General features: G+C 31.1%; 2 protein-coding genes across 2 annotated transcripts; both read right to left on the bottom strand.

The window, feature by feature from the left end:
* Positions 1-354: 354 nt before the first annotated feature.
* Positions 355-9,338, bottom strand: LOC114410664. Its single transcript, XM_028374618.1, has 5 exons — positions 8,965-9,338; positions 8,532-8,837; positions 2,485-3,093; positions 1,485-1,764; positions 355-844 (listed from the first exon to the last, which is right to left on the bottom strand). Exons 1-5 carry the CDS (start codon positions 9,280-9,282, stop codon positions 810-812), a joined length of 1,548 nt encoding a protein of 515 aa, XP_028230419.1. The 5' UTR covers positions 9,283-9,338; the 3' UTR covers positions 355-809.
* Positions 9,339-20,362: 11,024 nt separating this feature from the next.
* On the bottom strand, positions 20,363-25,955 carry LOC114410655 (tetratricopeptide repeat protein 38-like). The gene is made up of 14 exons (XM_028374611.1): positions 25,749-25,955; positions 25,493-25,645; positions 25,278-25,376; positions 23,763-23,864; positions 22,979-23,122; positions 22,499-22,593; positions 22,294-22,423; positions 22,104-22,208; positions 21,481-21,587; positions 21,347-21,398; positions 21,046-21,135; positions 20,875-20,959; positions 20,728-20,792; positions 20,363-20,620 (listed from the first exon to the last, which is right to left on the bottom strand). Exons 1-14 carry the CDS (start codon positions 25,839-25,841, stop codon positions 20,531-20,533), a joined length of 1,410 nt encoding a protein of 469 aa, XP_028230412.1. The 5' UTR covers positions 25,842-25,955; the 3' UTR covers positions 20,363-20,530.
* Positions 25,956-26,391: the final 436 nt, after the last annotated feature.

The raw sequence follows: 26,391 nt of genomic DNA, 5'->3' as shown, positions 1-26,391 counted from the left end.
CTTTGAAATGAACTTTGAATAAATATGATGAATGTGTAATGAATAGGCTAACTCCTTCATAGAAGTGAAGCATAGTCCTCAACCAACTACTTTCAAACCTAGATAGTAGAAACATGCTCAACAGAACAATATGCATTCATTATTCTTTTGGGCCAATCTCGATATCATAGTTTTGTAAATTAAATTACCGTTTGGTTACATCGGATGTTCAAAATATGGGTTGTAATGCATACAACCCTTTTGGAATTATCTTCACGTATTCTCTGTTTTGAGTTGTGTAACTATCAGTCATACCACTCACTTCGCTTGAATCCACAAATTTCATTCAGAGACAACTAAGCAAGAAATAAACTCTGATTAAACAAAAATGTTTCTAAATTTCTGAAGAATATTAGAAATTTATATTTATATCTGATAAAAGAAAATCTTCTATTGCTGACAAAACTTATACTATTTACATGCGGTATATCCACCTAGAGAAAAAATCATGAACAAAAAATTACATAAACCATCAAACAACAAAATTCCCGGAATCCACATGCAACACATGCTTATATTGAAGCTGGAGTTAATGAAAAAGAAGCCCCAACAAAATCCACCATCAGAATCGCCTATAACACATGTCATTGATGAAAGGACATTGCTGTTTTGATCCATGCAATGACAACTCTAAGCTTCCCTCACAGGACCATGATGAACTCTGCTTAATAAATGAAATGGACTAGAACATATTCCTAAATTCTGAACTGGCTTCGATCAGTACATAACTACATATACGTAGGCTTTCGTTGCAAAACTCTAAAGGCTTCTCACAGTAAGCCTTGTGCCTCAAAGTCTCTTGCCACTGAAAAGGAAAAGACAGCAAATGTTATTAAGGTAACAAGATAGGACATTTGAAGGAGAGGAAGATATAGATTGGAACAAACAGAAATATGATTGATGTCTAATGTGAATGCAATGCCAGAAGTCAAAGCAGTAACACCAAAACTCTTCTCAAAGTTTAATTACATGATATGTTTCGTAGAAGCTAGAGATGCAAAGTTCTTATTCATCAGGTGCGGAAATTAATCGAATAAGATATTAATTATTAGTTGCATAACATTTCTGACAATTGACGAAGCTTCGCTTAACTAGTTGGTCCACCACGAAATTACCTCTTTCTTCTAATCACTTGGTCCTCCGCACCACAAAACATTTTTCTATGTATGAAGGTTGATGTATAATACCAAGGTGGTGTTCGAATTGTAGTTGGAAACTAAGATTTGTCCCAAAAGAAAAGTAACTTTCTTTCACTTCTCACGAAACATCGTGATCATGTCTAAATACCATTCAACCATAATTTTGACAAATATGAATAAAACAAAGTTTACTTTCTCCAAACTAAAATTTAGGGTATACAATCTTACAAGCCAAACATGTAATAAGCAAGTGAGCATCCAGAAGAAGGAAAAATTCAACAAGAAGGAATAGAAAAGAAAACTCACAATTTGACATGGGAAGAACCAAAACAACCCGCATGGTGACAGTGTTTGGAGGAAGCTGCAAGCGAAGAGGATAAAGCTTTCCATTCAAAGGACTCCGATTACACACAATGATTCCCTCTAGCCCTGTCTCTTCCTCGAACTTTCGAGTCAATTCTTCAACTCCATTCCCTTTGAAAATCAAAGAATACCCCTGCACACCTTCATCCAGCACCTCTCCATTGTCTTCAGCAATATGGTAGTATATAGTTCTCCCTTCCACCTTCGGTGATAAATCATTGGGCTGCAAACAAAACCAAACACAATCAACACCCACACACGCAAAAAATAATAATAATAAAAAGTGACAACTTAGGTTATTTTAATCATAAAAGAGAAAATGCTAATGAACGCATCAATGCTAATGAATCCATTATCGACTCCTTGATTAGCTAATACCAATAAACACTCTTTATGTAACAAGGTCCTCCTAAAATATACGTATTTATATAAATTAGTCCCCAAAAGATAGTACTCACAAACAAATTCATCGTATCAAACTCGTAAACAATTTCATCCCTCAAATAGATAACCAGTTCCTTTCAGATTTTGAATCATTTTTGGTATTATTCATTGTCAATATATTTAATACAAAACTTCATTATGAAAATCAAGGTTCTAAAAAATAATCCACAACTGCAATTTCATATTATGTCAAGAATCAGGACTAAACTGCAACTCAGATCACAATTTGAAACCTTGATGCAAAATTCGCCTGCAATTTCCAGTCATGTCAGGGATTGCGAAAAAACTGCAATCGCGATCACAATTTAAAACATCGATGCAAATTACTATAATAAAACTCAAATTCTGATTAAAGAACACTACTATTTATGAATAAAAGAATAACACCTAAAAAAATGATATGAATTTTGATCATTATGTAATAATCATGCTAAACCAAAGCAAGGACAACCCCGACAAAAACATCAAAGCTTTTCCAAGAATCTTATCTGATACATACCTGTTGCCTTGAAAAGCTAGCAGACACAGTTGGCGGTGGCGGCGGCGGCGCGCTCGCTAGTATGGGAACAGAGTCCTCAACCGGCAACGGCGGAGCGGAGGGTCTATCATGATTCGCGGGAGAGTTCACGTAAATCTCAACAACATCCACGTCCCACAGGATCCAATCCTGCGTGGCGGTCCTGTGCGGAATATCATGAGTAACGGAGTTTCTCCACGGCGGCAACCCGCCATTTGCCCTGAGGAAATTCCCGTAACGGGACTTGAGCTTCACGCGCCCTCCGTCCTTGACGGGTTCCCACTCGACAGAAGAGTCCAGCCTCGAGGGAAGCGTCTGGAGAACCTTGTGGCCCGTCATGCCCAAGAGGAAGAGGTGGTTGGAAGCGGTGAGGTACTTGCCGTAACAGCTCTTCAGGCGAATTATGTTGTCGTATTCGGCCACGTATTCTACCGTCCACCGTGCGCTTTTGGAGGAGCCGTTGCGGTCCTGCGTCACCGACTCCTCGTCCTCCTCCGCGAGGAGGTACTTGTCGTGGTGGCTGCGGAGGCGCACCGCCTTCGCGCGGTGGAAGAAATCCATGCCGCTCCTGAACTTGTTCGAACTTATTGTCTGCATGTGTATGGAGAATAAATTAAAAAAACAAAAGAATAATATATGATCAGAAAGATTGATTTGTGTCGGAAGCAGAGGCTCTGATATGGTTTTGAGTATGAAATGAAAATGGTAGAGGGTATTTATTTGTGAACGTGAATGGGGACCATTTTCTTGGGTTTTGAAATTGTTACGTTGTTACTGTTATTTTTTTCTATGTGTTGGGTAAGAGTTAGTGTGCGTGACTGGTTGACTGGTTTAGGTGTGTTGTTTGGACTGTGAATAGTGAAAAATGGGAAGAGGAAGTCCAACAGTGGCGACTTTGGGGTATAACACGTTTGGGTGCACGCGTGTATTACGTGGGCAAAGAGGGTAGGTAATCTCATTCATCTCTTGTCATGGTTTAGTTTGTGTTCAGTGTTGAGTGCGTCTAACTAGGGGTTAGGGAGTTAAGGGTAGGTGGAAAAAAAGAGAAAGGTGGGATCGTGGGCATTGATCATTCACATGTGGGTTTAGGAACATTGGGGGGGGCAGGGGAATGCATCATCAAGTTGAGTTTCTTAACCTGAAAATGAAATATGATAAGACCTAGCAATTATTGAGGTCACTTGAGACCCACTTGTAAGGTTGGATTTTTTGCCAAAAGTAATCCTTGGTAATTTATTTGGTTTTAAGTTGTGAATCCTCATATTATGATACACACACAAAAAAGTAAACAAAAACCCAATATATCTACTTATGGCATAGTAAGACAGCAAGTTAACATGCCAATGATAATTTCACTTCAAAATATAGAAAATAATATCTAATAAGAATTTTGTTCGTGTGTGATTGAGTTGATGATAAAATTACCATTATATTACTTATATAAATTATTAGGCGTGTTTAGAATTAAAAGAATCTATTTTGCTTGATTAATTGAATTAAGTTACATTAAGCGTAAAATTGTAAACTTAGCGTGTTTAACAAATACTAGTATTTGATTCATCCCAAATAAATTTCTTTCACGTTTCCCCCGACATAGTGTGCAACATTTTTTTAATGAACAAAAGCGATCAAGCTCACTTTAATCTTAGCATAAACCCAATTATTCACCCCAAAAAAAAAAGCATAAACCCAATTAGATGTAGGTTAAAAAGTTATAAACAGAATCCATAGCCCAATCCGACTAATCTTTTTACCATTGCTGACTCAACCCAATTAAATAAGGATTCATAATAAGTCAGTGGGTATTGGATATACTATGGCAGCTAGGTTGAATTGCTGACTCAACCCAAATCAATAAAGAGTCCCAATCAGTCACTGGTTTTGGATATACTATGGCATTTGATAATAATATGCGGTTTGTCGCTGCCTTGGCGTGTTTGTGGATACCACAGAAATTAAAAAAAGAGAATCAAAACAAAACGGCCTCTGACTAGAAAGCACCTTACGAAGACCTCAATCCAACAAATAAAAAAAAATAACAAGGGCATAAAGGAAGAGAGACCAATAAAAGAAGGAAAAAAGAAACAATATATACATGGGGTGAAAGCTATATATACGGAGATTTACATAGAGACAAGACAAAAGCCACTTAAAAGTATAAAACTATCGTCTACACAAGATGTCTTAGACAAATAGACAATGTGTTATTGAATAGGTTTCATTTACAGATAAATAAAATTAAATGTTGTTAACTTGTATTTCTCCATTTTACTCCCAATTATTATTGAAAACCCACCATACAAAAACTATATTCGGCTTCTAGTCCTTGTCAAGGCAGACGACATGAATGTGTACTTCCAACCCCCTTCCCCCGCCCACATGAATATGCTCTAATCCTCAGATGAAATCAGGTGAAAATCTATTTATCTTTCTATATATGTGTGAATGTGTGTGTGTGTGCGTGTCTAATCGGTATAGTATTAATATCCTTCTTATCTCACTCAAAAATCTTTTCATCTATACTAATTGTCTTGACGTAGACGTATAACTCCTTATAAGAAGTAGCATATAGACAACTTTAATTAATGTTATATCCGTATAGTATATTTCCAAGTTACTAGGTCACTCCGCATGTTATTAGTTAGAAACACGCAACCATCTATTGACCTTAATTATTTCAAGTTGAGCTTTATTTTTTTTATTAGATCAGAAGTTCAGATTTATACACTTTGATCTTAAGCCCCAAAAAAGAAAAAGAAAAGACTGGGCGTTGGAGAAAGCAATTGATTGCGGGAATAATATTACTCCCACACCAAGGAAATATATTAAGACAACAACTTTGCGATATGCTAGGGATCCATTTTAACAGAACTTTGAAATTTTGTTAAATGTGCACCCCATTTTTTGGGTGAATGGGTATAAGGAAAAGAAGAGATAGAGAGAAAAATACAAAAGAATATAAAAAAATTAACAAATGATATGATTGAATATAAAGAAAAAAATATTAAAAAATAAGATAAAATTAAGTTGTTAAAGAAATTGAATATATGAATACAGTAACTCCACAATTTTTTATTTGATACGTTATAAGTCCAAAACTTTTATAAAGGAAGAAAAATAAATCAAATTAGTATATAAGCATATCATAATTTATAAAGAGTGTGTTTGATTTTTCATTGAAAATCATGTTCAACCGAATTTTTTCACTTTCTAAAACAAGAAGGTAGAAACAAGTTTTGCTTTATAATGAAAGCTAGTTATATTCAACATTATCCAAACACACTCGAAATGTTTGGTAATAATTTTGTGAAAATGACTGATATTTCTCTAATTTGTTATATATAAATCAATTGTTCCAAGAATATTCATTAGGATTAATCTAATGGTAGGGGTTAGAATAGATATATAAGGAGTTAGATTCGATCAATATATATTGTTGTCTTTGTATACCAAAAATTATTCCAAGAATTAAAGTGTGCAGTAAACTGCTATTGTTTCAGTTTCTTCCTTTATGAAAGCTTTTTATTTTTCAATTTTTTTTGTAAAAAAAAGGGTTAATGTCAAATAACCAATTTTAGTAGTGCGTTTACTGTTTGGACTTTGGAGTGTGAAAGCATTAGTTTATGTATGAAGTGAGTGACTAAATTTTCGTTGGTGGAAAAGAGTTGGTGAAGGCATGAAGCAAACATCGCCTCAAATCCAACCAAGTGTCAATCAAATTGGTAGTGGACGACTCCCATGGTCATATAGGGGTTAGACTAAAACACTCGGCGTGTGAACGTCCTTAATTTTCTTTGGACATATATGAAAGCCAAATAAATCATACTTTATAAAAGCTAATTGGGGCCACATAAATTTTACTGCAATTTGGAAATGAAATAGATATTCGAGTGTTTCTACTATGGAAGTAAACAAAACCCTTCTCATAGACCTAAAGTACCTAAAAACCTAATGTATATGTGCATTACTACCACGGAATAGGATAGGTAACAATGCAACATGTTAAGGAGATATAGCTTAACTCACGTTAGCAGAGATAGGTCGTCAAATTGTTTATTAAATGAGTTAAGACTTTTTAAAGTTATTTAATTAAAAAGATAAGACTTTAGACTATTCAAATAAGACAATTTATTTAGGTAAATAATAATAATGACTAATAAAAAAATAGATTGTTAACTTGAAAAAAATGCATTGTTATGTTTTTTTTTTTACAGCAGATTGTTATGTTTTAAGATTATATATTATCAATTTATTTAGATATTTAAGCCTACTAATGTATACATAAATTTAGGTTCTTTAGAGACAATTTTTAACTCGTTTAACAGACATTCCAATTAAGTAGAATTTAGAAAACCCAGATTGAAGTATTGAACTAAACCTTCACAAAAGTAAGATACATTTAAAAAAAAGATTATATCAAATCAAATTGGTCAAGTCGTGAATATTTCAATAAAAAAAAAAGTAGGATAGATGTGGACCTTAAAAAATTTAACTTGCTAGTGCATTTTCAGCCTTATTTCAAAATCACCAATTTGAACTATTTGATTCAAGATTATGTTTTGATACTTTATTTATTGAATTTAATTTAAATTTGCTGAGACCATCTCATCTAATTATTTTAAAAATTTCAAACTAATAAAAATCATTTCATCTAAACTCAACTCCCAATAAATGTATTTTTACTGCAAAATATTTTCTATACGATGACATTACAAGTTTTATACTTACCCATTACATTACTCAACAATTTCACTTCACTTTAGCAAAATCAAATGCTTATCTAACTTTTATGCGTGTACATTATAATTTTTAAATAAAACAATGTTTATATATATAATTACGTTTTATCAATGGATTATACTGTTTGTATAAAACATATGATACGACAAATATTACAAGGTTATCTTACTAAAAAAATTTAATTAGATCGAATATATTAATACATTTTTTAACATTATTATTCAATCATGAATTGTTATGTTTATTAAGATTATTCAACTATTATGATATTACTTAAAAAAATATTTAAAATTATATCTAATCAATTAATAATATAATTTTTTATATTGATAATATATTAAAATTAAACTAAAAAAGACACTCTGTTTTTGGGCATATTTTGCATTCATTAGAATTTTCGAAGAGAGAATTCAATTACGTTCCCAAAATATCGACGGTTGAAAGTAGTACTCTTTTTCTGTTTGTTCTGTTTTTAGTTTTAGGGGCTTCAATTTGGTCAAGGGAATCAAGAGTCAAGACCGAACAGTGTGAACGTTTGTTTCAGAAAAATAAACACGGTATTCTCTAAATCAGTCAAGCCGTTAAACCATGGAGTAGTCATTTATAACAAAAAACTAGGAACTTTCCCTGAAGTACAGGGGTATTTTAAATTTTCAATAAAGCTTATAAATAAAAATTAAAAAATAATATCAATGATTAATTTTCTTACCAATAGCTAAAATTATTTACGTTACTCTTTCTCAATATTTCACAGGAGCCAAATTTCATAACAATTACACTATTATTCAAAGAATAACAAATTAAAGCAAACACATACTTAACGAAAAACTCTTAATAATAAATATTAAGTAAATGCATACGCTGGATAATCATCTGTGTTTCCTAGATTAAAAAAAATGTACTTACAGTCTTAAATAACAAAAAATTTGAGAATAAAAAAAACATATTAAAATCTCACATTTATTTAAGATAATATCAAAATAAAATATATAAATATAAAATAATTATCATCACAACCCGATTTTATAGATTGATTTAGACTCAAACAAATGTTTTAGATTATTAATTTTTATTAATAATTAAGATTATTTATATTAGTTTTAGTCAAATCACATAGAATTCCACTATTTTTTTAATAGTTGTTAACACGTTTGTTATTATTATTAATTTTAGCACAAATTGTCTCTAGAATCCGTTAGAAAAAAAAATTCGATCAAACAAAATCAACGCACGAAATTTCACCCCAAAAACGCAAGAAACCAAAAGTCAGTCCACGAAAACATACATACCTGCATCAGCAGCAGCTTGGAGTTCCGTCTAACCGGCGGCGACCGGAGCGAGAAAACCGACATCGGCGACGCCGGCTCCGAATCCACCGATAATACATCATCCGAAGCAAAAGAAGAAACGACGTCGTCGTTCTCACACAAAAACTCATCCACCAGCTCCTCCATGGCCTCCACAGGCTCCACGTCCCACAGAACCCAATCCCTCGTCGCCGAGCTGTGCGGTTCGTCCACTGTCACGGTGTTGCGCCACGGCGGCGTCCCTCCGTTGGCCCTCAGAAACTTCCCGCTCCAGCTCCGCAACCTCACCTGAAACCCATCGAAAGGAGTTATAAGATTGACTTATTGATAAAAAAAGAATGAAGAGAGAAGAAGTTGTGGTTCCAATCTTTTCACTAACAAAGTAACATTTGTGTATAAATTTTTTTAAAAGAACCTGAAATCCGTCGCGTATCACTTCCCACTCGTGCTTGAAATCCGCGCCGGCCTCGAACTCCGTTTGCAGCACCGTCTTCCCCGTCATGCCTAGCAGAAACGGCGTCTCTGTCGCCGTTAAGAGCCTCCCGTGGCAGCTCCTCAGGCGAACCTTATTATTAATCCCTCCTTCCGCCGCCACTTCCTCCACCGTCCACCACGTCCCCCTGCCGGAGCTCCTCCGGCTCTGGCGGACCCGCGCGCCGTCGGCATCCGCCACGAGGTACTTGTCCAGGTGGCTCCTCAGCTTCACCACGCTCGTTTTCGTGAAAAACTCCATCTTGTGCGTGTTAATCGATGGGCTGATGAAGCTGAAAACTATGACTATATAGATATAGGTGTAAGTGCGAGGAAGAAATCATAACTGTTTTTATATACTACTAATCCAGGTGGTGACTCATTAAAATATAATGAAAAAATTGTAAATTTGATTTTACTATTTTTCTCTTAATTTAATTTTGATTTCCTTATATTTTAATTTACAATTTTACGTTTTTTTTAATCTGGTTATTTAAGTTTAATAGATGTTGACGGTCAAATATTGTAATTTTATCTGAATTTGATGTTAATTAAATGTATGAAATTAATGTTTAATAAAATTGTGACACCTTAAATAATAGTCAATATTTAATTTTGAAATTATGACTCAAATGTTTATAAAATTAAATTCATGAATTAAATTATAAAGAATAAAAATCAAATTATAAAATAAATAGAAAAATCAAATTTACAATTAATTTGGCAAATAGAGGTGTTGTGCTGATGCCTACACAACAGAGTGCAGAAGGATGCACCGGTTCACTTGTAAATTACCTGTTATATCAGGTTTGGGATCATCTTATATAGACTTAAATCTTAAGTTATTGAAAATATAGAATGAGTCCTCTTACTAGTATTTTAAAATGTTTTTCAGTCCTTTTAACATAGCCTACATAAGTGACCTTAATTTTCATTGGTTTTTGCAAAATCTAATTATTTCGCTTTTCCTATAGAGAAATTTTTGCATCAACATAGATTCAATGTTTCATCTTTACACATAATTAATAATAAAAATATTTTAAAATAAAATAAAAAATCAACCAGTGAAATAAGATTTAAAAAAATGTTTACATTTAAAATAAAAAAAATTGCAAGAAATTATAAGATTGACTTAATAATGATAAAAAAAAACAGAGAGATATTATAGGTTTAAATTTTCCTTTTAATAAAAATTAACAATTAATATTTATTAATAAAATAAAGATTACGGTTATTTCCTCCATCTTTGTGTAAAAAGTGAAAATTATGATTCTTCCCTACATTTATAAATATGTAACCATAAAGTTTGTATGAAAAGCATAAATATACATATGCACTATTACAGTGTTTTATTAGAGTTAATTTTATTATATTTCGTCTGCTACGAAAAGAAGAAAGCATAATAACAAAAATGTTTGATTTTAATTTCACATGTTTCAATTATGTCATGTGTTCTCAATATTGCAAATATATGATTTTATTCAATTCTCTTAAATATCCTAATTGCACCAATTAGGTCCCTTAAAAGTGTGCCATTTCTAGTCCCTTTGGCAGTCAAAATGCCTAACATTGATTGATGACATGTCATATGTGGCATTTGTATAATAATGTTATGGATGACTAACATGGCATGCCTTTGTGGTTCCGGATTGAACGTATGCAATTTTAACCTCTCAAGTTTTATAATTATACAATTTTAGTTCTTGAGTTTTTGTGATTTTAGTTTCCTAAATTTTATAATTATGTAATTTAATCTCCCAAATTCCAATTCATTGTGTTTACGCTGTAAACAAAAGTGAGGGGAAATTAAAAAGTACTTATTATTATTATTATTATTATTATTATTATTAAATATAATTAATTTTGTTTATTATTAAATGTATTTATTAAAATATAATTTTATAAGTCTTTAAGGTAAATATTAAATATATTTAATAATAAATATTATAAATATTTATTATATTTTAATAAATACTTATATATTTAATTTTAAATATACTCATTTTTAATAAATATATTTCATAATAAATATAAGTATATTCTATACATTATATTATTTTTAATTTATCAATAAGTATAATATAAGAATTCATTGGTTTATAACATAATTTTTATATATATTTATGTTTTACTTTTTGCATAGCCAAACAATGATGATAGACTTGTGAAAAAAAAAATACTTGAATTGAATTAACATGCAGAGGATTGAAATTCTACAAAAATATATCATCATTGATTCAGTTATACTTACAAGACAGAAGTATTAATACATTGCTTGTACCTCTAATTAAGTGTTTATAGTTAATTTTCATAAACACAATTAGATAAGAGGGCCTAAATGAGGGGAAAAAATTCAAAGACCCAATTAAAAAAAATAGAAATATAATTAAAAATTTGATAAAAGTATGAGGTCTAATAGAATAATTAAATCTTCTTTTTATATAGCCTACATAAGTGACTATAATTTTCATTGGTTTTTGTAAAATCTTACAGTATTTCACTTTTATCTGCATGTATTTTAAGGTTGTTTTTGTAGAAATCAAATAATACAATAAATTTTGTTGGGTTTCTTATTTTATCCCATTTTCTTTTCATTTCTTAATAAATATATGTGTAAATTAATTAAATAATAGGATATGATTAAGGATATAATTTGTTAAAAGAATAATTAATGTAATTTTAAAATTTGTAAATAATAGATAAATAGAAGCAAAATTTTTCTAAAAATTTGAAAATTAAAAAGTAACGAATGGTAGTATTAGTATATGCAGTACCCAAAAATCCAAAATTGAACTTAAAACTAAAATTACACCTAAAACTAAACATTTGACATTGTTGAGCAATAAAAGACACAAGGGCAACCAGCACAGCAAAGTGTGACATTATCATCCTTCTTCTGATCCAGAAGTACACTAACAACTAACCAATTCCAATAAAAAAAGATTAATGAATCAGATCAACTCCCTATCTTACGAATCAGAGTTGCTGCAATGAGTGAGAGAGGAATCAATACACACATAAGCACCTGATTAGAGAGTGAATCAAAGATAGTGCTATTTGGTCATTAAATGATCCTAAAATTTAGCATGCGAAGTTACAAAAGGAATCAAGCCCCAAAACTCCACTGACTTGTCCTTCAAACATATCACATTGGCCAAAAATTTCTTTAATTATCAGACTACTTGCTTCCACAAGTTATTTTCCATAGTTATTTAGAAGTTTCATTGCCAATCCTTAAAAAAAATTTAAACGGCCAAACACAAGTTCATACGAAACATAAACATTCTTATTTTATGTAATCAGCCTCTTATGTGGGACATTCATCGAACTAACTTCCTGCTATGGAATGAAGACAAAAATTAAATGCATTCAGGTTTACAGAAACCCAATAGCATAAAGTTGAAGGTGTACTTTACATAAGTTCCATTTAAACGGAATATATGCCCAATTGACTAAATAAATAAAACTATATAAATTGCTTTTAATTTGCAATATGCTGGGAGAAAATCCAGCTAAGTACAAGTGGAAGGCTGGTAATTCAAATTAACAATGCAAACACCACCATGACCACAAATACACCACACCAAACCCAAACATAAAGCTTCACATTCCATACCCAAATAGAAATGGAAATGGTACCTGTCAACACTAGATCAATGGCATTGCATTTCAATCAAATACAGAGAACTGCAGCATACCATATGCCATCCATATTATGGATTATGCTCCCACCTATCTAATCGGCAAAACTAGATTATCAATATGTTAGCAACATTTTGTCTAATCCACATATTCTTTCAAGATAACATTTCAATTTTGTACATGTTCAATTTCATGCTGAGTTATCCAAAATCATGTTAAAATATACCAGCTGTTCTGGAGCTATTTTGGGTCCAGCCACGCGGCATAGGGCCCGTGATAAATATTTAATTACCTTTCCCATCACTTTATCACTATATTAGGTATTTCTTGCTTACAAGTACGTATCAAAATCTCGTTACTCATCTAACACATTTTCTAAATTAATCGTTGGAGTGTTTTTTGCAAATTTCATCGCTCACTAGAGATTGCAAAACAACCTCATGTGTCCACCATGTTTGGGTACCAAAATTCTCCCCAAAAGTTATGATTTTAAGTAAATGTTTATATGTTCACTTCTGCATTGAAAAAATGATTTTCAGTTGAAACAATTTTATATAATTTTTCTTTTATCGAAAATTTTATACTGATCTTTACTACCAACTTATTAATTAGATTACTAGGTCACGATTTCAATAGTTCATTAATTATGAAATGTAATTATGATTTTTTTATTTTGTTCCATTTGTAATTTTGATTATCTCATTTTAAAATTGAGATATTTAATTTTTTTATTTTTAAAAATTTATAATTTTGGTCTTTTCATTTTAAAAGAGAGACATTTAGTCCTTATGTTTTTAAAAATTTGTAATATTGGTCAAATTTTTAATTTTATCTATCTTTTATTTCTTTTCTTATAATCCAATTGAATCATAAAACTAACATATTCATTTAAGATATCATCAAAAAATGATTCAATTAACTATAAAGTAAGAAATAAAATTTAGGAAAAATTAAATATCAAAATTGTAGATTATTTAAAATATGGGACCAAAATTACGAATTTTTTAAAATATGAGAACCAAATATTTGTATTTTGAAATAGAAAATCAAAATTGTGAATTTTTTTAAAATTTAAAAATCAAATATCTTAATTTTAAAATATAGAGATCAATAAAATAAAAATAGCAAAACCTTAATTTATTAATTAGATAACGAAAATGATCTCATGTAGTCATACAATACTTAGACGCGGCATAAATAAACCTTGGTATTAATTAGTGAATTGTACAACGAACATTGGGGTTGAATCTCCGTGGAAATTGCGATGTAGTTTCTACGTTTTTATTATGGTGTTACGTACTTGTTGATGGGATATATATTTTACAGGGTTTTCAAAAATTTAAAAGATAAAATCAGTTTTATATTAATCTACTAATTAAATAAAAATTAATTATTAATATAATGTGATATGATTAACAAATAATCCTGTTCGCTCAATCTGTGATTAGGAATTCAATTCATTCATAATTCCTGCAGCATATACAAAAACATACCTAAAGAGATATCAAACACGTAAATAGATCTCAATATTTTGAAGAATATCCTGTTCACAAATAAAAAAACTCATGAAAATATATTTTAAAATTAAAAAATTAATCATATTTACATTTCTGTTAACATTATAAAGTATATATATATAAAAGGTTTGACTTGGTCACTTGTAGCTTGTAAAATAATATCTTTGACTTGATTTCTCACAAAATTTTGAAACTTCTTTTTAATTCGACGACTGTTTTGATTTTCTTTTTAGTCTATTTCTATGTTTAATTAGTTAAACTTTTATCTTATCATAAAAATATCAATAGTATAACATATTTATTTAGGACTCCGTGTTATTAATTTAACGTTGCAAATAAATCTCTAAGAACAAATAACACGTTAACTGCTCATTTGCAGTGACGAATCCAAGGAGTAGAAACCACGGCCTTGACTTCTCCTTCCTTATCATCTTTTATGTATATATCAAGAAAAAATTAAAGTTAACATTAAAAAGTATTAATAAAAAAAAGTATAAAAAATATATTTTTGAGTTAATATATATATGCTGATTTTTTTAGTAGTAGATCATTATATATATCTAGTTTTATACCTAATTAATAATAATTTTTTTTGTTAAACTTATTATTATTTATTAGAAGTTAAATATTTAAATAATTATGTAAAAAAAAATTGTCTCCCCTTAATACATTTTTGGATCCTTCCTGCTCATTTGGCTAACATATTTTTCAGTTGTTAAAAAATTAGAGTAATGATGTTGCATATACTTTCGTCACAATGAAAAGGCTAATCAAAAGGTTAATCATGTTCGGCCTTAACTTGTTTGCAAGTGGTATTATGTGATTTTCTTAATTAGTGGATATGATTAGAGATTAAGACAGCAGAAAATATTGAAACGAAAACCTTCTAGTGCGTACGTGGTTGATTCAAAAGAGTAATATAGAGTCTAGAATCGAATAAATATGGTTGACGACAGAGAAGGTTCCAGGTAATACAAATGCTTGAGACCAAGAACAAGAAGATTAATTGCTATCATTTTTGCGTGTGAAAATGAAAGTGGAAAACCAAAAATTGTCAGGGAAGGTGATGGAAGATTTGTAATGGAGCCATGATGACCCAGGTAAAATCAACTCAACCAACTTAAAAATAATTTGAAATTTAATTTCACAATTAATTCCTTCAATTTAATTTATGAACTAAAATTGATAAATTAAATTTAAGTTAAAAATTAAACTCATTAAATAAATAAGTCCAACTTCAATTACTTACCATTTAACTTGATTTCTGAATCGGCTCACACACATATATATATAAATTGATTTTTTATTATGTTATATATACATAGTGCAATAGTTTTCATTAATGTTGACTTTAGTTATAATTATATTTTTGTCATATGATTCAACAAAGCTAATAAAATAAATTTAGTTTTATCTTTTTAAGAAAATTAAATAATTATTTTATCTAAAATTTACTAATAAATTAAAATTTTAAATATATAGGATTTAAAAAATTTGAATGTTGGATTCAGTAAGTCAAGTAAATTAAGAACTAAACTAAATATTAAAGAGCCAAATTATACTAAACTTAACTTCACTCAAGCTCGACTTATTTTATTCATTGTTGGGATCATTGGAGTAGCTTTCATAGAGGGCGGTGTCATTTGCATTAGGGGTTTATTTGATGGGTAAGTTCCAAAAAAGATCTTTCAAATTTATCTTTCTCATAGTTGTTTGTTTAAAAATACTTAATAGTTCTTAAGGAAAAAATCATTCATTACGTGACGGATTCAAAAGTGTATTAAAAAAGTCAAAAATATTTTTTCTTTCAATATGAATATTATTTGTTTTTACAAATACTTTTTTCTTTTTACGGTCTTCATTGTTAAAATTGTTATTTTTTCCTTTTTTAAACAAAAAATTTGAGTGTTATTTATTTTCTTTTTTAATATTTTTCCTTTTATACTATATTTTAAAGATTATAAATATTTATATTTCTAATCAAATAACTTTATTATCCTTTCTCTTTATATCGATTTGAGAAATTAAATGGTAAGGAACAACTTGAATAGAATACTACACGCAATTTGAATTTTGAGACATACCAATAATTTTTTTTTTATTATTCATATATATCTTTTTGTTTCTCTCATCTGAATTTTGTTCTTATTATTATTTGTTAGTCATCAATCTACTAAACGGAGAAATATAATAAGAGAAAAAAACAGACGTGTGGCAGAACTAATCGTTCTTTTACTACTAAAGATTAGATTAACATAAAACAAGAGGAAAGCAAAGAGAGTTACCAACTATTAGTCTTTTGTTCATTAAGTCCATGTGATCTAGCAATAGTTGTATTGTTATTATTTATTAATTTTATCAAACACTTGGATGCGAGAAGATTAATGGGATTTGTAATAAAAAAATACTTAAAATTGATTGTAGAAAGGCTATTAAAAAACATACTTTGGTGGTCAGGTTAGGTTATCTTTTGCAAAATTGTTTCATCAAAGTGAAAATCTTGGTTAAAAAGTCTATCGGATGTAGGCAAGGTTAATCGGGTTAAACACAATGCGTTGATACTTTTTTCTTTTCTTTTCTTTTCTTTTTGATTGAAGTTCTCTTCTTTTATTTGTTTGTACTAACAGAAGGTAGGATTAATTGTGGAAAACCCTTTTTTTTCTCTCTAGAAAACCAAGGGTTTAAATAAAACTAATTTGCATCAGCTTAGTCTATAGGACAATACTTAATCTTTCATTACAAAAATATTTCTGTTGCTTTGTTTTTAGAATGCTTTTCTCAAAAGATTTTTGATCTGCACAAAAAAGTTTGAAAGATAACAAAACAATATTCTACCCTCGTTTTTGTTTAGTTTCTGCCTTTCAACCTCAGGATTAAACACTTAATAATGTTGAAAAGAAGATCCCAAAGTGACATGGCACATAATAAATAGCTAAAGGGACTTCTATCATCAAACTCATGAGGCCAAGATTGATGCTTAAAATTTAATATACCTTCTTATGACTTATCTAATATTATAAGACATGATTTTATAATAATTTGTACTTTAAATAATGAAATAAGCTTTAAATTGACTATTGTGAGATTACGGTAATTTCTTTTAATCATTTCACCTCCTTACGCACACAAAGCCCCCAACCACCTGCATTCATATATATCTTCCCAAGCCCAACTTTGTTTAGGTGAGTGGAAAAAATTACCCATCTTCTTTCTTTCCCTACAATTCATTCATCCTCTTCACGGTTGCATGCTCCCTTTTCTCAAATTTTCTTATAAAAACCTTGACATTAAATCAGCGTGACACTGCACATTGTAGTAAAAAAGGTTATGAATTTCAGCTACTAGAAGTATTTTCTTTTCAAAAGATAGGTTCTAGTAGGATATTTCATTCTCATAACCTCTCGATAAATTTAAATTCAAGCATGGCCCCTGAGTAACAAATCTTCTTATAAAGTTTGTTAGTTTTTACGTAAATATGCAATTCCCCATGTATTTATTCTGAAGCAGAATTTATATTCCTATTTGGGTTGTAGGTCCAGTGAATTTATATTCCCAATCCAAGCATGGCCCAACCCAGCCCATGAAAACTGTCATAGTGGATGAAAATGAAATGCTATGAAATGGTAAGAACAAGGGAGTTGCTATTGGCCCTAACCCCTTTACTATAGACCCCTATCAGAGTTGTGAAATCCCTCTTTTGCCCACTCACCCTTTCTCTTTCCCCTTCCCCTCAAACTTCTTACCATAACCCCCTCACCGCGCCACCATCAAACGCATCACCACCACACCAACTCTGCCGCAAATCTAAACCCAATGACCCCAATGCCACTGCAACAATGTTGCACGTCGCTCATTGCCCACTGTCCCAACAATCTCATGCATCGCTCCCAACCACTACAACACCGAAACACCGCATGACCCCTTAGCTTTGCACCTCCGTTCGCGCCGTTGTGCATTCTCACCGACATCATGACTAAACACCTCTGATTTGCATCCATCTAGACCCATCGACCCAGATCTTCATCATTATCATCAGATCTATTCTCAACGTGCAAAGGAAGAAAAAGAGGGAAATGGGCAACAAAAACATAGTTGTATTTTTCAGTTAAAAATAACAAATAGAATGTACAATGAAATCATGATTTTATTGTTTATTATTTTTTTTTTTTTTGCACCCCTACAGAAAGCAACAGAAATATAATCCTGTTGTACAATGTGCAACGCAATTTCATTGTTTTTTACCCTTTCAAAAAGCAACAAAAATACAATTACGTTGCACCCTATACAATATAATTGTATTTTGTTGTTTTGAGTTTCTTATTAAAGAGTTAAAGTATTTTAATTTTGATTTTTGAATGTATAAATTGATGATAATTTAGTCTTTGAAAAATAAACATTTTGATTTTGATGTCAAAGTATGACACAAGAATGGATTAAGAAATGATCAAGATAAAATTCAAAATAAAGAAATCACTTTAAAAAATGTATCATTCCATAATTAGTAATGATTTATTAAAACTATTAATATGTTATTTTTTTCCTTTATAATAAAGATATCATATATATCTTTATCATATTTATAGCATTAATTTAGGATTAAGTTAATTAGTGATATTAGAAATATATAATATTTTCTTATTTTCTTTTATTTGGATTTTAAGAAGTTTTATTTTTTATTATATAAAAAAAAACATATGTACTAAAAAGAGTAAGATTATTATTGAATTAAAAGTTTTCTCATTTTTCTCAACCTTTCTATTCTATTGAATCAATCAACAGATCAAATCTATCTTAATCTGGCATCCTTACGAATCAATAAGTCACTTTTGATATTTTTACGAATCAATGAATTGTTAAAATTCCTCAATCGATCTTATCATGTAAGCATCAGATTTAACCTTTGAATATATAAAATTTTATGATAATTTCATTTTACTGTTAGATTTGTAAAACCATTTTATTATAAAATTGTGACAAACATATATAAATTGTTAAAATTAAAAGTTAATCCATCACTAGCCCATATTTTAATTTTAACCTTTATAATAATAGTAGGAAGAATGACTTACTAGTTTTTTTTAACAGTGACTTGCCACTAAAGCATACAAAACATTTTCCGTTCAGAACTAAGGTATGTTATTATAACATCATGATGCACGGTGCTGTTTGAAAATCTTGAAGTAGCTCTTCGTTACGTATAGTCTTTATTGCATTATTACATTATTACATTGTACGAAACTGTACAAAATACTTGCCATAATGTACTTCATAATTTTACCATTAAAGTCGATGCCCATCTATCCATAATTAATATAAAAGATAAATGTTAACAACACACTTTCTAATGGAGAATTTTTTTATATATAAAATAACAATTTTTGTAAATTTTATATTTTTTTACAATTTTATAATTTATAATTAATTTTAATATATCTGTTTGTTAGAACTTAGACCTGTTTGTAATTTGCCGATTTCCAAAATACTTCTGAAAGTAACATTTCGAAATAGCCAAGTTACTTTAGTTTATAAAATTAAAACACAATTCATGGGAGTTCAGGGTACATATGCAATCGTCTTCAAGTTATTGGGAAGACAAAATAGTTGCAACGGAAATATCAAGTTTAATTATTATATATAAATGACAATTTTTGTTCACATGCTTTTAAATAAAACAAATTTAGTTTTAATCCTTTTTTTTCCTAGTGTAATGTTCACTACAAACAGTATCAATGCTTATAAAATGTAATATAAAATATGTTTCTTTTATGAATTTAAAAAACTAAAACTTAAAAAGTTTTATACATAAAAAGAAAAGTATATTTGAACCGTTAATTTACAAAAAAATAAAATGGTTTAAAACAAAAATAGGTGATTAAGTATATATTTGATTTAATTTTATTTAGAAAATTAAAAGAAAGAAACAATTATTTACTAAACATGCACTCAATTCTCTTTTTTTATTTTTACCTCTCATACACTTGAAAATGATGAGTCCTAGCTAGTAGCTTCTTCCTCCACCATCGCGTTGCAAACGGCGTTAGCGATGGAGCTTGCTTTCCGGTGTGTTGCGGCGGATAAGGACGACCGGCGGGAGGTGGTGGAGGAGCTGAAGCGGCTGCGGAACAGAACCATTACGGCGGCGAAGGAGTGAGTTTTTTTTAAAAGCTTTTAGTCTATATAATATAATGGTGAAGGGGAGGTTCTATATTGGTGAAGTTGGTTAAAAAGTCTTGCAAGAAAGAAGCTTTTTTGATGAGGGCATCAACGTTAAAATGATTATTTTACCCAATGAAAGATTGGGTTTTGCAATGGTAAAATGTACACACATGATTTGATTATATGATTATTCCCTTAATTGAAGTAACGACTCTCCAAAGCCGTGGCCTTCTCGTTCGCAATTCTTTCTTCTTCTTCTTTGTTAGCTAGTTTGTATGCCCTCTCCTGAAAAGATATGAATCAATAATAATTGTAATTAGTAACAAGTTAACTCCGGTTGATTATTCTTTAAAACTATAATTAAATTGCTTTGAGAACAAAGCACCACGTACTAGTAGACGCCACAAGTAGGGGACGCCATCTCTCTTCTTGATTTGCTTCTCTAACACTTCAATTGCTGTGATTAAATTCATTTTTCATTGTAAGAGTTAGAGATGATTCGTGGGTTTGAATGTTATGATAAAAGTTCGAGATTTTACCCTTCAACGGTTTTCCAGTATTCAGCAACATGTTATACCAAACTTCATTGAATACGTCGACTTGTTCATCAGATGCCCCAATGATCTTTCACACAATGTAATTGATTTTCTAAGTTCCAAAATCAACAAAAATGAGGCCGCATTACATAAAAATGGTTTGATTAGTACAACCTTGTAATCAGTGGCATCAAAATTTGGATCAAGTAGTTCCAGTCCACGATTGTCGTCATCTCTTCCATAAGCGTAGAGTGCTTCTGCAAGCTGAGTTAAAACAAGGGAAATGGAGGGAAGAGTTTTAAAGCAGTTATATATTGCTGGGAAATAATCTGTTTGAAGTACCAGGTTAAGATTGCATGTGACACGGCTAATTCCTTGTGTTAAAATGAGTGCAACAAATATATCTGAACTATGAACTAGACATACTATCTAAAGAGATTTTCATATATTCATGGAACCAGCTATTGAAGCATACCATCATTCCTCTCTGCATTCGTTGTTGCTTCTTTTTAGTCATCCTCAAAAGCCTACAGTAAGACAACATGAATACATCACAATTCATGCAAACATTGGATCTCAATTGCATTTTGCAAAATATAACACTTCCACCTGTTTTTTAAGCCCTTTAGAAGATCTTCTGCTTTAGAAATTTCTCCGGTCTTTGCCAAAGTCCACACTATCAATACATCAAAGTGCCATTCCATATACCAGTTTTCCTGACAATTTAATATACATCCATGAAATGCACAAGCATAAGAAAGTTTTTCCAACATGATACTTAAGCAAGTGCTCAAAAGTCAAAAGTTGTATCAAAATCAGCACTAAGAAACACATAAAGTACATTTATTTTTAAGAAAAATAATTCAAACTCATGTTTTACGTGTAATGTACATTTCATCTTGAAAATATAAATTTATGGACTTAAAAATAGTTTTATGTTGTTAAATATGTATATTTTTTCTGTTTGGTAAAATTTGTACCTTGCATTCAATTTTCACCTTTTCCTTTTATTTTTTGGTAAAAATTGTGAACTGGCAGCATTGCCAGTTTAATTTAATGTCCAATCTGGTTTAAGATTTTAATACATAGGAAGAGAACACAGATAAGTGTCAACCTGACCAATGTGTACCAGAATTCAAGACTCAGATCAATATTCCAGTTGCATATTGAAGTGTCATACAATATTACCATTTCGTTGATTCATATAGCATGTAGGGTGTATCTTAACCTACTTGATTAGTTAGGCATTCTGATAGAATCTTGAGACGATCACCAACAATATCCAATTCACCACGTACATACAACTGCAAAAGCAGAGCCGCGGCATTTAAGTAAACCTGCATTCAGAGGGATTAGAACTGGTTACAAAAGTAAGAAAGTGAGAAAATTACTGGTAAAGACAAAGCTTATGAAATCACATACGTCTGCACTCATAGAATCATTTCTTTCTAGCTCCTTCCATATATAATTGTCATATATCTCTAGCACTCTTTGTCTCGGAGCATTACCTTCTAAGTAACAAAGTGCTACATGCCACCAATTGTGTGTCAACCTGAAAGAATGAAAATTCTGTAGCTGACTAATGGAAAGCTAGACAAAGCCATGGTTAAATGAATCAAATGCTTACATAAAAGATGAAGAAGAACCCCATGATGATGAACATTCTTCCATGAACTTAACAGCTTCTCTAAAACAGCACTTATACTGAAGGACATGGCATAACTGCAGAACAAAATTCAATTATTACACTAATTATTTAGGTCATCATTTATGAAAAATTATTGTTACAACCAATTTCTGAAATTTGACAGAATAGTGTTTCATAACTTGTGACTTCATTATGCCTAAAACTAAAGCTTGAGATAATCCCCTTATCAATGGTTAATTGCTTGATTTTTCCGCAAACCTATTACTGCTTTCCTTTTTTAGACTCATAAGAAATACAGGGAACTTCTAAGACGTTAAGTGGTATTGCAATGTATGCAAAAAGAACAGGTGGAGGTTTATTCAAAATCTTAATTGTTAACTAAACAACTTGAAAGATAGTAATAAGTACTACTCTAAGGTAGAGTGAATATTCCCATATTTAACAATTACATTGACCTACAGCATGCTGTGACCAGCAGTCTTGCTTATTGATTTCAAATCCCCTTTTGGCAGCTTCCTCAGCTTCCTCCATCCGTCCAAGCTCCAACAAAGGAAAAGCAAGCATGCCATATATATAATTTTCTCCTTCATTGTGAGGCAGAATCTGTAAAACTTTAAAGTATAAGGTACTCACTTTTCATCAATAATAAGAAGCAAGCTACTCAAACAGCCATTTAATAGACAAATAATATAAAGTTGCTTCATGTTTGGATGGCAAAAATTAGTGATCAGGATAGGATAAGAGTGGATTCTGATTTAAGCATATAATATGATGTTCCTGATTCTGGTGTTTGGCCCAACATGACACATTTTCCCCTTGAAAAAATGTCAAATCAATAGAGAATTTTGGGTTAAGAACTAGGGTGATTATATATTCCCATGGCTAACAAATTTAGGCTGGAAGAGCTTCTGCCTTCTAACTCCCAATGTCATCTTAACTTTTTTAGGTAACCCAAACAAAGGAAGCAAAACTAATGGAAGTAAATTCATAGTAACACTCAACTTTTCTACACTCCAATTTAGTGGGCTTGAGATTTACAAACAATTTACTCCTCCACTATATAAATAAAAGAAAAATCTATTATATTAACATTTTGGCAACTTCTTAAACAATATACTGATATACAAGATACAGAAATATTTTAGTAATAAAACTGTACCTTGTTATAGGCCAAGAAAACATTTATTTGTAGAAATCAATTATAGCAGAAATCAAACAGAAATGTTCTCAAATTAGAAGGAACCTGCTGAATAAGAGATAAAGAAAGACCAGGCAGACCCATGTAGAAGCATAAGACTTGTGCTCTCTTTAGAGAAAGCAGATCTCTTGGGAACTCCTTTAGAAGCTTCAAAACAGAAACAAGTTGCATTAATCAAGAGAAATTGAGTAAAAATCAGATGAATCCCAATGCATGGTACAGGCATTACAATTGGCCAAACATGTCTGTAGTCTGAAGTAAGCTCCCCTCTTCAGATAGAACTTTCTAAGTAACAATATGCAAAAGATCATCTAACCTTGTTCAAAATTCAGTTTCCACACATCAGAATAACAAAGGATCAAAGTGTCCTGTACTCCTGTTAAAACAACAACCTCCTTATCCCAATAGGTGAAGTTGGTTCATGGATCACTTGATGTCATTCTGCTTCGTTAAAGACATCAAATTTTCTAAAACCAACATTTAATTTGTATTCCCTTAACTTTTACCTTCTAGGATATACTTTTGGTTCAGGGTTCTTTCTTATTCTCTAGTATACACATTATGCAGTTGATACCAAAACATTCATCAGCTGTCACCACTAACTTTGTAACTAGTAAGAACTCGGAATTATTTTTAACATTGCATCTACAGCATGAACCAATGTTGGCATTTGCATGAAAATAATTAACAAGTCGGCTAGAGTTGAAAGAACAAGAAAAAATCAATAAGGAGGACAGCATAATTAAAGATGCAGGCAAAACCTGAGATTCTATATGAACATTTGTTTATAGATCTTTCATTTGAATGTACAAAATAAGTCTATTGGAGCTTCAATTATGTTTCGGAGCCTTTTTGTAAAGAAGCTACCAGAAAACTAATCTGGACTAGTAGGTACCTATCGGATCCTAGCCTAATGGCACCCACACGATCAACTATCCAATGCCCTAGGGGGCACACCTCCTATACAAGAACACACTAAGGGTGAGGGATACTGCATCAGATATGAGATACCCTAGGCATTTTACTTTTCTACCTACATACTATCCCCCATTTAATTCTAGAATTAACTTGAGTGTCAGAGTATCTTTATAAGCACATAAGCTGTCTCAGACTGATGGATAGCCATTGCCAACCAAAGTAAGGCAGTCTCACACTACCTCCTTAGGTACAGGTAGGAACACCATCCCATAGTAATGCTCATCAACATAATTTTACTTTCAGCAATTTACATATCAATCTTAAGTTAACAAAGAACGAATTTTACACGCAGAGGATGAAAATATACGGAGATCCATTTTAATAGATAAACAAGAAGCAAAACAATGTACACAGTGAAACTATATTCTTGAATATAGAGTAAATACTTGTACTTATCTTGGTCCTGAAAGATATGAGTGTCATCAGTTTAATTAATCATCCAAAAATAAATAAATACACTAGAATTCAAATGACAAACTTTGACATCAACTAAGTTTTCCAATTTTATCTTTCTAAATCAAATTGGCCCTCAAACTGATGAGACTTGAATAATACTGAAAGGGACCTACTGAAGCCACTCACCTTAGAATGCAATTCAACAGCTACATCATCGTCTCTATCTTCAGATAGCATATAACTGATGGCATCGAAAACTAGTTTCTCGTACAAGGTGGCATGTTCCTGTAACAACAGAATTCCAATCATGCATCAAAGGGATTTTATTTTGTATTTTGTTTTTGTATCTGATGGATAGAGTCAGAGAAACAAAACAAAAAGAGAAGCAAATGAGAGGGTACAAGGTGGGACTTAGCGGCATGAAGACAAGTGAGAGCACGAGAAGAACCAGAGGAGTAAAGGAAATGTGCTGCCAAGATGTTGGCCAAGACACAGTGTTTGTCATGTGCCACTGCTTCCAGAATCACAGACCTCTCTCTACCATAGATGAGAACCTTCACACCCCCATTTGAGTATTGGTATCAAGGAGTTTCAACAAAGACAAAAAAATCAAAATCAAAAGTCAGAGAGAGAGAGACATGATGTGAAATGTGGTACCTGATGGTAGTAGGAGTTGATGGCTGAAACGCAGGCCTGAGAAGAAGTTGCAACCTGGTATCCCCATCTGTCCTCCAATTTCACACCTTCCATCGTTCTTCACACTCCTTTCGTCTCTGTCTAATTTCTCAAGTCGAAGTCATTGGTTATGGTTTTCGGGTTTAACTAGGTAAATGATAAAGAAGAGCAACATGGGAAACCGACACAAGTACGAAGTAGATCTTATCTAACAACTAACAAGAACAAGGTATTATTAACACGTGTAATTCCAAGTTAGTATCCACGATAAAAGTTGCTGGCAAAAGTACCAACAGGGTGTAGTTTTTTTTAAAAATTTACCATTTGGATAGATTTTAAATTAATATCCCGTTTAGTAAGCGTGACATAAGTTATGATTTCTCAACAAGTTATGATTTGTGAATTCAACGTCGTAATATTTCATATCATTTTTATTTTTTATTTTATTAAAATATTAAACTCGTAAAATTTTATATGACTTTAATTTTTTTAATACGAAAGTTGTATCAGTTTTTTATTCCGACTTTAAAGTTGTGAAATAAATTATATTTTTTTATATTAAAGTCGTAAATTCTATCATGATTTTAAAGTAGTATTTAAAAAAAATTGAAGTAGTATAAAATTT

This window comes from Glycine soja, chromosome 1 (genome assembly GCF_004193775.1).
Source record: "Glycine soja cultivar W05 chromosome 1, ASM419377v2, whole genome shotgun sequence".
Taxonomy (NCBI): domain Eukaryota; kingdom Viridiplantae; phylum Streptophyta; class Magnoliopsida; order Fabales; family Fabaceae; genus Glycine; species Glycine soja.
Note: the sequence above shows the minus strand (reverse complement) of the source record. Positions and strands in the feature narration are given on the sequence as shown.